We start from the raw sequence: 16,707 nt of genomic DNA, 5'->3' as shown, positions 1-16,707 counted from the left end.
AAGGTTCCAGGACCTGCTGCAGAATCAGTCCCTGAAGGACTCCTCTGCATCTGGACACCTCCAATTACTCGAGGATCCCACGGACCTACGATCCTTAGCCATATAAACTATGACTGGCCTCTGGAGGGATCCGAAGCTCATCCTGTAATATCTCCAATTATAAAAGGATGATGAATCTTACAGCGTGAGCTCAAAAGGGTTAGAGCTTCCTACTTCCAGCTGAGCAAGATGAAATTTGTCACCCATGCACATTCCTTAACCAGCCACTCAAGAGGAGCAATTCAGATTGGTTTTTGACAACTCCCCTGGCATTTCACAATTTAGTAGGGAGAACAGGATGATGGGAAAGAACAGTGACAAACAAGTTGGACTGACAAGAATATTCAGGATGAGTGAAAGGTACCAAAGGAGTAAAAGAATGAAGGCTTAGCTTTAGGTGGCAGCAGTAAGAATGAAGTGAGCAGGGCAAATCTGAGAATGATATGTGAAGAAAAAGAACAGGTTTTGGTAATAAATTAGATGAAGAATGGCAAGAAGGAAGTAGTAATTTTAGGGTTAAGTTTAAACCTCTATCAAACAGCCTTAACAACTTACTGTCATTGGATAAACTGATCTCAAGATCAAATCGTTCTTTGCATCCTTCCCCATCCTTTAAAAGGAAAACCAGTAAGTGTTACACCTAACTTCCTACGAAACGGAGTTACTCACTTACCCATATATGTATACTCTACTTCAGCAAATCAGTGCTTGATTTCCACCCTCTAGATCTGGTGTTTTCCCTCAGTGTCCCCTACCTCAGAAAATGGCACTACCATTTACCCTGTTGGTCAAGTCAAAACTTTTTTTTATTTGTTTTTTTAGGAAAATATTTTAAAAGATTGTACTAATTTACATTTTTAGAGAGAGGAGGGAAGGGAGAAAGAGAGGTAGAGAAACATCAAAGTGTGAGAGAAACATTGATCAGTTGCCTCTTGCACGCCCCCCACTGGGGACCTGGCCAGCAACCCAGACATGTGCCCTGACTGGGAATTGAACTGTCAACCTTTCAATTCGCAGGCCGGTGCTCAATCCACTGAACCACACCAGCCAGGACAAAAACCTTTTAAAACATAAGTTAGATCACGGTACTGCTCCTCAAAACGCTCAATGGGTTTTCCATCATATCTGATGGAAGAAAAGTGTTTTCCATGGCTACGGAGATGTCCTATGTTAGCATCTTCCTCCTGGCTCACTCCATTGTATCTACACTTGCCTCCTTATTACTCTTCACATACCCTGAACTAGCCTCACACCGCAGGGCCTTTATACTTGTTCTGTCTGCCTGAAAGAGTCAACTCCAAGATATCCATCCAGCTCACCCTCTCACTTAATGAGTATCTCTATGCAAATGTTACCTCTTTAGAGAGGTCTTTTCTGACCTCCCCTCTATCACCTCTCTCTCCTTATCCCAGATGATTTTTATCTCTAGGTACTTACATATGGACATTATATACTTTTTATCGTCTATCTCCCCCCATTAGAATGAAAGTTCCATGGGGGCGGGGGCTTTGTTTTGTTCACTTTTTTCCATAGAGTCCTTATCCCAGGGTCTGACACACAGTGCAATAAATATCCAATGAACAGTTTACGCTCATCAGAGTCTGTAGACAATTCGGCACATGTCAGTTCCATGAATGGAAGCTCACACAGAGAGAAGGTGAGTGGGAGACCTTCCTCAGCGAATACCCCCTACAGTGCGGTGTGACCTGGAATGATGTGGGCCAAATGGAATGGAATGAGTCCAGAATTTATTCCAGCGTTTTAAGAGAAAAATCCCAAAGAAATATGTTCTATAATTCTTCTGACAAACACCCTCTCCAGCTGAAACCCCTTTCCTAAAAGAGGCTCAGGTAGAAGCACAGAATGCCCAAGAATAGGTGATAAAAGTGATAAAATGACAGAAATTTCAAGTTTCATATGCAAGAAAGCTCTTGGTTCTGGAGAGGCAAATAGACTAACATGAAAGTCAGGAAAAATAAGAAGGAATCCTGCAATCTGCTCGTCAATCTAAAGCCTCTAACTGAGAGAAGAGAATTAGAGGTGGGCCCGTGTGGAGTTCCATGAGCATCCAAGGGCACATGGGTGGGTGTGAGTGTACCTGTCTCTTCCCGAATGTCCTAAAGCGTCAGCAGTATGGAAGAAAATAAGGAAACTAACGGGGACTGAGTGCCTCTAGTGGTGTCCTGCCGGACAGGTGCTCTCTTATGTGCTATCTCATTTAATCACTCTCATTCAACCACTTCAATAACGAAGAGGCCAAAAAGCCTTTCTGGCATTCAGGAAAGTATAAGAGACATGTGTCTGATTACAGGATACTAGGTCCTTGGAACCCTAAAACTTGTATCTCATCTATTGACTATCAAAGCCCATTCTACTTTCCCCCTATGATACTTACAAGTTTTGTTTTTTTTTTCCCAGTAAGGTTACCAAAAAAAAGCTCCACAAAATGCTACTGCAATTCCTCTACTTTTCTGCCACTTTCTGTAGTACATATGTGTGTACACAGGTTAGCACACAAACATGACACAGTAAATCATTTAGATATTGGTTATTGCCCACTTCTAGCCCAGAACTGAAGCAGTAGCATAAAATGGAAATAAAACATACCTCTAGTTGATGAATTAAATCCCGGGAAGTTTTCAGTGGCCCTTCTCCCCTGGAATAAATGAATTAAGGAAGGAAGAAGAAGTTATTGCCTGGGAATTGGCTTTGTAATATTAAAGTTTTAGAGCATTTTGTATATTAAGGGTTCACAAGTTTTTAAGAATATTGAATAGATTAATAATATTGTGATCTTTATTCTTAAGGCAACTTTAATGTTTATTATTTCCTAGGCACTTTTTAAAATTTTAAGTACACATTTACACCTTAATTTTACAATGTAAAGAAATTTAAAACCGACAAATTATATTTAAATTTTATTTTTCCTGTTTAACCTTTTTCATTTTGCTCCATCCATTAAATATATAGGATCTGATAATATATCTTAACCAAAAGGCCTTTGTTATGTAAAGAAAAAAGAGTCAGACTGAAAGGACATTCTCATTTCTGATTCCAGTCTCAGCTCCAGCAGGAAATTCAGTTGTCTTTGATAAGTATTGTCATTTAAGTTGCAATTTTGAGTCTATATAATCATCATAAAAATATTTGTGCTCCTCTTTCATCAGAAGGTTGGGGAATATCCGATTGAAAACCACCAAGAAGAATTAAGACCTCTACAAATGAGCAGTGAGTTACCAGAGAAAGCAACAGAACGCACGAATCAGGACGAGGCATGAATCAGGAGAAGTGACACCCAGCGGCAACCAGTTCTGCCTCTCAATAGCTATGAGATATAGGTCAGATCAGGTAACAGTAAAGTTAGGGAAAATCTGTGCTACGTAATCAATAGTGATTCAGGAGATCTGGCACTCCACTGAGGTGGCAGGCCTAATGGCTTTACTCTTTGATCTGTGTCTAATCATTCACATGCATAAAGATTTAAAAGGCATGTTTCCTAAACTTACTCATGCTGCCCGGGAGAGACAGTGAAATAGAGGATAAAAAGAAGCAGAATGCAAAATTATTTCAAAATTATGAAAAGAATAGGATACAAACCTAGAAGAGGATCTGTTCTAACTCTTAAATCTTAATTAAATGTTTTCTTGTTGCATTCACTTAATTGACACAAGAACTACAAACATAGGCTTTTTACCACATATATGAAACTGACTCTGACCCATCAGTGATTTAACATGGCACCTTTCCTCTACACTAGATACTAAATGGATGTTAAAAGTTCGAAATGTAATTACATTCACCTAGTAAATAAATATAGAGAATAGGCCATACTGGACATGTTCCGTCCACATCGAACAATCTCATTCTCTTGATTCTCCCACTTCTCGATCTCGCAGTTGACATCAGAGGTGAGCAAACCCAGCTTAAGACCAAGCTTTGCAATCTTGGCCTTCTCCTATAAAATATGTAGAAAACATTTTAATCACAACAATTTTGTTATTACTGATGTAAAAAAAGATATTAGACATAAGGTGATTACAAAGAAAAAGGTCTTACCTCAGAGTCCGACTTGTCTTGTTTTAATGATTTCAGGTTTGTGTTATTCTTCTGTGACAAGAAAAAGATGAAGATATCTTAAAAAGCAGTTCAGTTCATTGTGAGGAAATACAATGGTAACAGAAAGCATAACAAAACACCGGTAATAAAGTTTTAATCTAGGCATTTTCAGTATCTATTTAAAGTATATCAAGTTGTTTAAGTTAAAATAAGAACTAACTGCAAGTACTCTCCTAACACGTGAGTTCAGCTCAGAACAGCTAGTTAGTTAGAAGGCCGGGGCAAGGGCAAGCAGAGCAGAGCCCAGGAGGACTTAAAGACTTCAGCAATTTTCCAGAGTCCAGTTACACACCCCCAAACCCTCCTGGCCCCTCTGTTGAATTATTCTAGAAAATGGCATAATGAAATTAGCCACTATCCGTAGAAGTCCATGTGTTCCTAAAGTTATGACTGGAATTTGATCCCTTTACCCAGTTTGCCCTTCGAGGGCTAAATTTCAGCATCCTTGTTTCACTGACACCCTGATTCCCAACCCTCTGCCCAGGCTGTACAGGAGATTACGTGAGTAGTTAGAATTTAGAACACTTGAACCAACATGTTCGATAGGCCTCTATTTTTGAAACAGCATGTTTGTTCCTTTGTAAGATATTGTTTAAGACTCAGAATTTATTTCCCCTGGGAAAGGAGGAAGCATTGTGCACTAGTCAGGTTACCAGGCTGACCCACAGATGCCTATTTACTAGAAGGGCAGAAAGCACTGCGATAGCAATGGTCCTTTGAAAAACATATTCAGAAGTTCTCTCAGAAGGCAGCAGGTTGGGCATTCTTCTCACTACGAGATGGGCTGGGAACTCCCATAGCTGGGCAGGAGGTCCAGAACAGCTGGGGCTTGTGGAGATGAAGGGGCCAGAAGAGGCAGGGGACTTTTTTTTTTAAGGAAACATTTATTTAAATAGTGCTACACATGGAGTGCATATTCGCACACCTGTACGAAGTATAAATTACTATAAAGCAAAACACTCAAATGCCCACATAGCTTAAGAAACAGACCACCACCCATACCTCTGAAGTACACACGTACGCCTCCATTCTTGGTTGCCCTCATTATAACCATGACTTGTTACTTCTAATCAGCTATTGTGCTACCAGTTTTACAAAGAACTGAACATCCTCAATTTTTCCCCTTTTTTTCCCCATTGTTTATATCTGCTCATTTAATGTAGTTCTTTGAGAGTTCCTAATGCCATTTACTATAGAAGAAATGGGAGAAATTAAAGCATAAAAAAATGAGTAAGGAAACTATAAGGTTATACACACACACAAGCTGCCTCTTATGTTCATTAGAAAATAAATGGATATAATCAATGATCTCTTTGGCTCCTCCTTGTAAAGTCACATCATCTTTATCTTATTCTTCAGTCTAGGCTACAAAGCAATTAATAAAACATTTAAGAAAGTTAAGAATACCCTACAGGGTTTTAGGCTTTATTTTATTTAGAATTTTATGTTCCATGATATTCTTTTAAATTGAGCTGTGTTTTCACTATTTTTAGTTAAACTTTTGCAAATTATTATTAAAGTGTTTTATGAAGACAGGAAGAGGATTGCCTGAAAAAAGCACAGAAACCAACTTAATAATGCAACCAAGCTTGCCATCTAGTGGACACTACTTGGGAATGCAGCCAGGTACATCAGCCTCAGTTATAGAAAGCTATATATACATTTCAAGCCTCTAAATGTAAATAGCATGGCACATTTTCATCAAGATAGGTAACATTTAAAAAGTCCCTAGCTTGTAGAAAATGGTTCCAACACAACCTTGTTAATTAGATCAAAGATATAAACAAAAAGATCTCTGACTTCAGATTATGGCTTCTTATTAATCATACCATTTGTTACCTATTCCCTCAACCCTCCAAACCCAACAAAAACAGTCACAGTAGGGGCTACAACTAGATTGCTATTCAGAATAGCAACCAAGACAGCGGGCAGAGGGGCGGGGGAGAGCGGGGGACCGGATGGAAGAGGGCGAGGGGGTGAGCCAAAGACCATGCAGGCACCGCCCACAGAAACAGACGGCGGTGGGGCGCGGCCTGAGGGAAGTGGGGCAGGGGCTGGGTGGAGGTGGGCAAAAGCAGCGGGAGACGGGAGCATCCGTAACAGTGTTGGCAATAAAAATAAAGTAAAATAAATAAATAAAAGAACAATGGGCCAAAAAAGAATAACAGCTACGGGCGGGAGGTGAGGGGGTGGAGGGATCGGACAAAAAAGAAAAAGGACTCGTGGACAAGGACAACAGGGTGGGGACTGCGGGGGCGGGGGCGCGGGGACTGGAAAAGCGGACTATGGAGTCTAAATGGCAATGGAAAAAATACAACGAAAAAAGAATCACACACAACTATGAACAATCACCATTTAATAGCCTATTTTCTTTAATGTCAAATATTGGAGGATGGGTAGCAGCAGGCAGCTAGAGTATAATTTGAATTCTGAATAAAAACATTCTGACAGGTACAAAACTCTCTTACTTACCGTTAGCTTTGGAAGTGAAAGGTAGCCATACTTCTCTCCTACAAATAACATATATAACTTAAAAATTGTTTTCCATTATTCACATTTAATTTTAAAATATTCTTAAATAAACAGGAATGTCAGTATATTAGTTTTTATAATTTTTCCTATTAATAACATGTGATTCAGAAATAAAATTGCGATTCGATTGGTGAACACAAAGACTGTCAGCAGTTGCATCTCTAAGGTGCCTATGTTGGCCATTCTCTACCCCCTCCAGCAAAATGGCAGAAAGGCAAAATATCTCACTGACATGTACTTACACGTACAACCATTTCCATTCATAGCGGATGCTTTCACAGTAGTCTGCCTCTAATGAAACCCAATTCTTCTTTTATCAGTACCAGTTACTGGTGCTTGCTTCCTCTTTTGCAAGTAGCAGACCAAATCATTTACAGCTATCCACATGTCCTCCCCGTCAGGGGAGAGGACAACGCGAGTGAAGAGACAGGAAGATGAAAGAGAGCAAGTAACAGACTCTTGGCTGGGAATGAACGTGTGGCAGGAAGTACAACTGCTAAGGAAAGAAGGAGATGTGTAACACCCATGCACCCCTGCCCTTTCATTCCTCCGGCCTCTGGGTCATGTATAAAGTCAGGTTACAGTGAATGATAGATTTTTTTTTTAAGCTAGTTTGTTATATCTGGGGTAAAAATTCAAGGTAAGATTTGAACAGTAATTGTCTATTGATGTCAAGGAAGGTATGTTCAACTATAATATATTAGGTGGAACCATATATAAGTACTGATACTCAACTACTTTCAAATATAAAAACAGCAATTTCATATAGTTCTACCCAATCAAAGCCAATAATATGTAAAAACACTAAAACATGTCATTCCTTATAGAATGACTATTACATGAACAGAACAAACCTGTTCATAACATATTTAAAATTTCATCTAGACCTTTACTGTTGAATATGAAATGCACTAGCCATACATGACTATTGATTCATTGAAACATGGCCAGTCTGAATCGAGACATGCATCTGTACGTGGAAAATACATGCTGGATTTTGAAGACTTAATATAAAGAAATAATGTAAAAGATCTCAATAATTTGTAAATATTGATTGTAAATTAAAATAATATTTTGGATATGTCAGGTTAAATAATATTATTAAAATGAATTTCATCTGTTTCTTTTTAAAATTTTTCTTGTGCCTCCTAGAAATTTTAAATCACATATGTGCCTTACACTGTATTTCCATTGAACAGCGCTGATCTGGAAGGTGACCTGTCCTTAAAGGTCCCCTTAAGGGTTCTTGGGAATAGCTTGGGATTCAAAATATTTCTCTGTAATGTCAGAATTGTAAGGGAATTTTATTAACGGTTTTCTGGTCTCAGGTTTGTGAGAGGAAAACACAGCTTTAAAGAGGAAGTCGCTATTTCCATGCCTTGTCTCCTAGCCCAATGTAAACTCTGCCTGATTCAGCCGTGAGAAGATGAGCAGAGGACTGTCTTCGAGGCACTCGGAACCTCAAAATTCACCATCTCTCTTAATTCAAAGTGTGAATCCTGTCTGTCATACCCCCTTAAAAAAGTGGTCTTAATAGGCTAGAGAAGAGGGCATAACCAGTACTGAAGTATAACTAGCTTAGATGAGCAATCCTGTATGAGCTGCCCTTGTGATCCTCGAGCGCGCCCATGAAACGTTCACATTTACTCTCCACGAGGGAGAAAAAGAGCTAGCCATTTCAGAATTTCTTATTTCTCCAAAGTAACAATAGAGTTAACGAAACCAGGAGGCAGGGGGAAATGCAGTGAGATGACAGCCTTTGAGTAACCGGCTCTGCTGTCATCTCCATTCACCAGTCCCCAGTCACCTGGCAGCTCCAATCCCTGCACCCTCTTACAGCTACGTCATTTTGCTCCCTATTCCCAGCCTTCACCTGGACTCAGAATGGGTCACAAATTTGAAGATCCCTCCAAAACCGGTCATTCTTCAGAGAGTCTCCTCCAAATGCTCTGCAGGCAAAGTTGTCCCTCTTTTCCCCAATTCTAATATAACCAAGTAAGTTGATAAAATACAAAAAAAAAAGATTAATCTGAATCATTTTATAATTTTATAGTTGTTTTTCCATACCAGCCCAATTATTGCCATCAATTTGAAGCAGAACAAAAATACATTGACTCAATTATATTTAGCTATTATATCAAATAAAAGAGGTAGTATAAACAAATAATTTCTGTCTCTGGTGATAACACATTATAAACATTAGAAGTAATTGGAAAAATAAATATTTGGAGAAAACATACTTGGTACAGATACTAGGTTTACAGAATTATTTTCAAAGCACTAAATCCTTTGTTTAATACTCCCTAAATCAAAACCACAAGTGGGCCATTGATACTTCTGAGTTTACAACTCCAGATAAATTAAGTTCCAAAGCCCCTCTCATCCTATGAAAGTACCAAAGTAATTTTCTATGAAAACCTAATTGAGAAGCACTGTTCTCATTTTCAATATTCAGAGCTTTTCCACATTTCTACAAATAAAACAAATTCCTCAAGGACACATAAGCCTTGTTATTTCACTGAAGATGTGCTACATTATTTCCTGTTAGAAGTTCAATTAGCTTTGGGGGTTTTTGGAGGGGCTCTATATGACATGATCAATCAGAAGAAAATCCATGTTCCCACTTAAAATGAATCCCTAACCACTGAAGGACAGGCAGATTATTGGCAAATCTCAGAAGTAGTATCTAAATAGTCTGTGTTGAAATAGTCTAATCCAAACCCAGTTGTCAACCTCAAACCCTCCCTACTTCTGCGTTCAATTAATCACCAAATCCTACTGATATTATTTGTAAAATTCTTCTCATACCAGTCCTCTTATTTTCTTTTCTGTTCTCATCACCCCATCAACACTTGTCTGGATGGATTACTCCCTTGTTCAAGATTTTGTGTGTCCCCCAAATAAGCTTGCATTTATGCGCAAGCATGTTCCTCTTCCTGTACCCACAGGCATCCTACCTGCCAAGTGAAACAGAGCTACCACACACGTCCTTAAAACCTGAGCTTAGCAATGTGAACTCTAAAATGGGTCCGACAGAATGAAGGAAACTCAGCTTCCTTAAAGAGGGGAGAGAGTCTGCAAACTATGGGAGACAGCTTCTTTTTGACAGTCATTTGTCTAAAATAATCTCAAGATATAAACACTGCTACACACTCATCACTAAGGGAAAGTGAAGTCTTTTTTACCTCGTCCCTTCCAATATGAAGACCATGGCCTCCCTGGAGGTTTGGGTGAAAAGGCAAAAAGGCTGGAAGGCAAATACTGATTTTTGAGTTCTTAAAGCAATCCCAAGAGGCCCTATTGTAAAATTTGAGTGTCTTAAGTAAAGACAGTGACTTAACTCTCAGGTTGGCTTCAAGTATGAGAATACCAATAGTTCTTTCTCATTGTTTAGCATGCTGTTCGCCACTTAATTGCTTGGTTAAATGATACTTAAAAACCTATCTGAGAATTTTCCCAGTTATGAAAATCAAGATATGCAGAGCAGAACTAAGGTGGCTGGAATACAGCAAAGGCTTTTCAGTAATAGTTATAACGTGAGCTATAACAGTATCAGAGAGGAGTCAGGAGTGGAAGAATACTCATACGCTCTGTCCTTTGTATGGCAAGCAGTGAGCGGGGGCAAGGTCACAGGCAGGTCGCTCAGACCCATACAGAACAAGAAGAGCGACACTGTGACCTGACACTGGACTCAGCCCACACAGTAATGGCTAACTCAGAGTTGGACTTCGTGGAAAAAGCTATTCTTACGAGCTTCATGATAAATAACAAGGATAAGGAAAGGCGATACAAGAAATCAGCCAACTCAGTCTCAATTAACCCCACAGAATGAGGTCTTCCGATGTCTTTAGCAGGAAAGCAGTGGGCATCCTGCTGACTGAATGGGGCAGAGGTTTCCCCTCCTAAAGAGGAATTTCTGTTCATCCCTAAGGAGGTTAAGGTAATCCTTAGGATAGGCTACCCAAAGCTAAAGAAGAGGTCATTTACATGATATCCGGCTTGAAAGGAAAAGTAACTCCAGTGACCATGTATGACTTTTCCTGTTTCGACTCTGGTCTATCTGCATGGGCGCTAGGGCAAGGAGACGCGGGGGAGACCACTGCTCTTCCCTGACTACACAAGCCCGGTGGCTAAGGGATCATTCTTCTGTAAATGCGGGTCAGTTACATCACCTTCCCTTTTAATATATGAAACTTACCTCACATAAAAACCCATGTAACTATAAATACTTTAACAATGCATCAAAATGATATGTCATTCAGACTAGCTCTCACAGAAATCTTTAAGTGTAGAAGCACAGTAAAATTGATTATACTTTACAAGTTATGTTAGATCTACAAGTCTACCATTCCCTGATTTTCAAGCATGTCAGGAACTGTTCTAAATGAATATTTTTAAAAAAATAGGAAATGTTTAAATGTTCATATTCTGTAAAAAATATGTAATTTGATGTTATTGTGGCTTTAAATGTCATTTTATTTTAAAAACTAAGTATGCTGGATGCTAATGGAAGCCACTTGAAGGGAAAACTATATAAAAACACAAATACAGCCCTGGCTGGTGTGGCTCAGTGGATTGAGCGCTGGCCTGCGAACCAAAGGGCCGTCGGTTAGATTCCCAGTCAGGGCACACGCCTGGGTTGCAGGCCAGGTCCCCAGTAGGGGGCGTGCCAAATACAACCACACATTGATGTTTCTTTCCCTCTCTTTCTCCCTTCCTTCCCCTCTGTCTAAAAATAAATAAAATCTTTTTTAAAAAAAGTAGGAAACTTTAAAGAAAAACACAAATATGAATAACAGGACACACAGCACAATGGGAAATAAAGTTAAAACGATGCCTTCCTGAGCATTGTACAGTGCTATTCTACATGTTATAGAAATAATGAACTTACCCACCATAGGAAATATTCCAAGATTATGTAGTCATCAAGGAAAAATATTCCATCCAAGTGGAAGGAAAGCAATTCAAAAATCAAATAACTACATTCATTTCATTATGAAATTAATGGAATTAAATCAGATAATTACTATGTTGCAGAAGAAATTTGTGCTAAAATTAAAACCAACTTAGAAGAAATATAAGATTACTTAACTTCAATAGGAAAACTAGAATGGTAATATTAATTCAAAGAAATCTACTGTGCTTTTGTACAAGAAACTTTACTGCTTAGATACTAAATAAGGACAACTATTATTTTCATAATTTGGGGGGGAGATATTTTACTATAAAAATAATTCAGTTGGGTTATAACAAAATAATTTATTTTGCATCTAAAGTTTGAAATTAAAAAACTAATGGAGTTACATTAAAATAATAAAATATTTCAATATGTGGATAGTTTCTCACCTCGTCTTCCTTCAAACACATCATTGATCTCTCTTAGCAATGTTGACATGTCACTAATTTGGGATTCCCAAGCTTCACAAAATACATCTAGGTTTTCTTTAGCAATTTTACTAGACGGATGCAATGTTAATGTTTCAGCAGCAGAAATTATCTAAAGAAAGAATATAAACAAGTGTGAATTTCAAAATCTTAGCTCTTAGAATCACACTGGTGACCAAACTTAAGTCTGCACTGCCCAACTCAACTCAATAAACAACTATGAAGTAATTTCCACATATAAGCCTCATGTTGGGCAGTGGGGGGATACATAGTAGAACAAAACTTGCTGTTTCTCATAATCTTATCTACAGACAAACAGTATGTACTATCCTGTACAAACCTTTATTCAGGGAGCAGTTATCCTTATGCAAGGAAGACTCTGTTCCAACAAAGCTATTTCCATAGTATAATTCAAAGTTATGCTCAGACAACAAAGAGTGTACCATATACTAGAGTGTACCATATACTAGAGTGTACCATATACTGTAGTAGAAGAGATAGCAGTAATAGTAATGGTGGTAGTAATAGCAGTAGTTAGGCAGTAGTGGTAGTGGTAATGGTGTTGGCAGAGATGGTGAGTGGTAGTAGCGTAACATTGGTGGTGTTGGTGGTAGTAGTGGTGGTATGGTACTATTCATGTCAGTAGTAGTGATAGTACTAGTTCTAGCTAAATAGTAATGCTGGTGGCAGTGGTGGCAGTAGCAGTAATATTGGTATTAGTGGTGGTAACAGTAGTAGGTAGGAAGTAATAGTAGCAATGGTATTAGTAGTAACATATGCACACACCTATGAGTACATTGTAGATATATTCTTGAGATACTGTGTTAGGTGCTTGATATACACTAATGTTAATCCTCAAAACCCCACAAACAAAATACTACTCTTCCCAAAAGATCATTATTCCCATTTTATAGCTGGAGAAACTGGGGCTCAGAGATACCAAGTAACTAATACAGCAGGTCCTCGAATTAGGTTATTTCATTCAACCTTGTTTCATTATAATGCTGATGAAATGCCATAGGAACTTAATTTATGCTTGTATCAATTAGCCTATGATAAAATTGGTTCTGTTACATATAATTTTGTTTCACTTAAAGGCACAGAACCTATCTATGATGTTAAGTGAAAGCTTACTGATACAGCTATTCATTCACCTATTACGTGCCAGCCACTGTACCTGTGTTCCCAGTGCTGGGGAAACAGCTGTGAGAGACACAGATCAATGTCCCTGTCTTCATGGGCTCACATTATAATGTGGGGAGACAACTGAAAATACAGGGTCCAGCAGAAGTAACGCCTGCTTAAGTGTGGTTGGTAGGGTAATAATTTGGGTGTAATAACATAGTTTTAATTTGAACATTTCACCTAAAATGTCATATGGTGTGTTTGAGTTATGATATTGTTATGCTACAGAATTACATGCTTAAGATTTTGTAATAAAAGCTTTTATTTTAAAAAAAGGGCATTATTTGTGCCAGACCCTGTATATAAGTAAATTATAAGATATTTTAGAAGACAAATGGTATGTGTAAAAATAAAGGGTAAGGTGGGTGGAGGGTATTAGGTGGTGAGTGAAAAAATGGCATATAAGCAATGAAATGAAGAAGGTGAGGGAGCCACAGGGAAAGTGGTTTGGGATGAGATGGGAGCATGTCTGGTGTGTTCGAGAAACAGCCAGGAGGCCAGTGTGACCGGACTGACATAAAAAAAAGGAAGGTCACTCATGGCCATGTGATGGACAAACATACACAGTAGGACCGGACCGGCTGCTGAGTGGGAGAGGAAGTCGCTGGAGAGCTCAGAGGCTGATGTGATAGCGGCTATGCTCCCTTGCAGAGAATTAGAACCAGGTGCTTCTCCGGGGTGGGAGGAGCCGACAGGCACAGGGCCCGACAAGCCGGTGGCAGCCTTATGAGTAGAACGCAGTTCCCCATCTTCCGGGGAGGTGGACACGTGGCTGGCCAGCAGGCCACGAGCTAGGCCTCAGCACTCCTCCCTCTCCGTCAGGAGCCCCTGCACAGTGTGCCAAATGCTCGACTGTGCCCTGGGCGTGATCTAGCATTTTAAAGGAGATATAAAAATGACATTGCTAACACAGAGGTATGCAGAAATAAATATAAATTATCCCAGAGGCATGCTCTCCTTCCTTAAATGATCCCTTTGTGAGACAGATGGCAAAGATCAGGTAAAAGCTGAGGTGATAGGAACAGAAAAAGCTTCCAAGTTACAGACGTTTGAGGACAGGCTCTATCACCATCCTGGGAAAGAAAACCTGGCTTTTCCTAATATCATTACTACAGTAAAAACAGTAAACAGAACTGCAACCAAAGAGCTGACTGTGTAGGACAGGAGGGTCAAGCCCTTTAGTTCTACGGAAATACATTCTAGCCGAGGCAAGTAGGATAGCTCCCATCTGGACGAGCAAATATGGAAGCATGGATTTCTCTCAATAAACAGAGATCCTCTGGTTATAAAATGTTCAGCAGATGATCGCTGGGGAGAGTCGCTCTTATAGAGTTGACCCTTGAACAATGCAAGGTTTAGGGGTGCTGATATCTGCACGGTCAACAATCCACATATAAGGATATAGACCCTGCTTCCACAGTGAGCCTTTGACACTGCTCTCTCTGTAGGAGGGTATATAATCATCCCTCTGCTGAGGTGAGACCACCATTGTCTCTAAGCCACTTTCACTGCTCTCAACTATAAATCCAGGGATTTGATATCTATATTGCAATAAAATAAGTCCTCTGGGGCCCTGGCTGGGTAGCTCAGTTGGTTAGAGCATCATCCCAATTATGCCAAAGTTGCATGTTCCATCTTCAGTCAGAGCACATACAAGAATCAACCAGCAAATGCATAAATAAGTGGGACAACAAACTGATCTCTCTCTCTCTCTCTCTCTCTCTCTCCCCCTCTCCCCCCTTTCCTTTCTCTCTCTAAAATCAATTTAAAAAAAAAAGGAAATTCTTTTGGCTGACCATGATGAATGAAACAGGAACACCTAGTAAATTCTATTTTGGGGTTAGAGAGGAAGTTCTGTCCCTCACTTTTCCCCATAGATTTATTTGACAAGGACAGTAGTAAATGGACTGTCAATTTTTAAAAGGCTTTGAAAATTACTATAGAAAATTTAGAAAAAAATAATTCACAATTCTCTCAAAGAACTTTCATTTCTGCATATTCCCAGAGTCCTTTTCTTATATATATACATTTTATATAATAGCAAGTATAGTATATATACAAAGTTATAGTTTTTATCACCTAACGTTTTAACAAAACACTTTTCAATATTGTTAATTCTAGTTATTATTTTAAGTCATATCATTTACCTAACTTAAGATAGCTATTTTGCTTCCAAATGAATCTTATGATAAGTAAAGTTGTAACAAACATCGCTTTGTTTTCTTCTGTTGTTGTTTTTAATCTCCTTATGTCCTTAGGAATTACTGGGTCAAAGTGAATATTTTTATGGCCTGTTACATAATAGCAGCTCTCTTTTTAAACATGTTACAACAACCCACATTGTAAACAGCTTCATTAAAATACATATAAACTAGGGCATTAATTTAATGGGCCAATCTCCCACTTGGCAGGTGACCAGGTAACCCAGCGGCATGTCAGCTATGTCCCAGCACACTGCCAAGGAAAATTCCATTATCTTCGCTTCTCTCGGTAGAATTTGCCTGTAGTTAAGTAGAACCACTTACATCTTCCTTTTGCACAACTTGTTATGACACTCCGACACAACTTAATATAGCAGGAACAATTCTGCAGTTGATCATACCTGTTGGCCAGTCACCTGAAATGTCTCCTCTGCGTGCACACAGGTTATTTCCAGAGGTTCTGTCCCAGATACATGTCGCAACAATCGACAGGTCTACAAGAAAACATTTCTACAGTTCAACCTCCATAATCTCGTGTTTCACAAGACATAGTCTCATTTTATAATTCATAGAGACAATAACACATTAAAAGCTATAAAAATCATTTTTGCATTAAGGAGAAATTATTATAATACTATACTGGTTACCAACAGACTCTCTAGGAACAAATAAGGGTACAGAGTATTGGTTTTACTTCCTATCTGACCATGACAGGGGGGTCAGAGACTGTTAGAATGAAGGCGAGTCCTGGAAAGGATCGAGCAGTACCCACACATTCTACGTATGAAGATAGTTTGCTCAGAGAAGGGACTTGCCCAAGGTCTCTCGGCTTAACTAGGTCAATTACTAAAAGCTATGCATTCTTCCTGTCAACAAAACCCACTTTCCTTCATGGTCAGTTAATGAACACACCTTTCACTGGCGTTAACACTGAGCTAGGCAAGACAAAAGGAATGAGCTGAGGGTTGTAGTCAGTGAAAATTCCTGAAAGCTTGGAGGCTTAACACAGAAAATTAGAAAAAAATCTTTTTTCATCTTTAAAAAGATTTGCTGCAGGATTCCTATAATCAGCAAATTTGCTTACAATCATAGTATTTGGCTCACAAACAAAAAGGCATAAAAACTATTTTTAAAAGGAGATGTAACTACAGTCATTTTAAGAATGTTCCTGAGCAGTTTCACATATAATCAAATAAAGGGGAGGAAGCTAGTTCACTTGATCTAAAGGCTCCTTCAACCATTAGTCTTT

General features: G+C 39.0%; 1 protein-coding gene across 1 annotated transcript in view; it reads right to left on the bottom strand.

The window, feature by feature from the left end:
• Nucleotides 1-16,707, bottom strand: part of CTNNAL1 (catenin alpha like 1) — a 52,293-nt gene that overhangs the window by 2,494 nt on the left and 33,092 nt on the right. Inside the window, exons 10-15 of the mRNA XM_054584560.1 lie at nt 15,860-15,952; nt 12,034-12,184; nt 6,628-6,665; nt 4,096-4,146; nt 3,840-3,994; nt 2,647-2,695 (exon numbers count right to left, since the gene is read on the bottom strand). Coding sequence (XP_054440535.1) covers nt 2,647-2,695; nt 3,840-3,994; nt 4,096-4,146; nt 6,628-6,665; nt 12,034-12,184; nt 15,860-15,952 — 537 coding nt within the window. The remainder of the gene's footprint in view (nt 1-2,646; nt 2,696-3,839; nt 3,995-4,095; nt 4,147-6,627; nt 6,666-12,033; nt 12,185-15,859; nt 15,953-16,707) is intronic.

Source organism: Pteronotus mesoamericanus, unplaced genomic scaffold, assembly GCF_021234165.1.
Source record: "Pteronotus mesoamericanus isolate MK-2021 breed Mesoamerican mustached bat unplaced genomic scaffold, CSHL_Meso_final contig_78, whole genome shotgun sequence".
NCBI lineage: Eukaryota > Metazoa > Chordata > Mammalia > Chiroptera > Mormoopidae > Pteronotus > Pteronotus mesoamericanus.
This window is presented reverse-complemented; position numbering and strand designations above follow the sequence as displayed.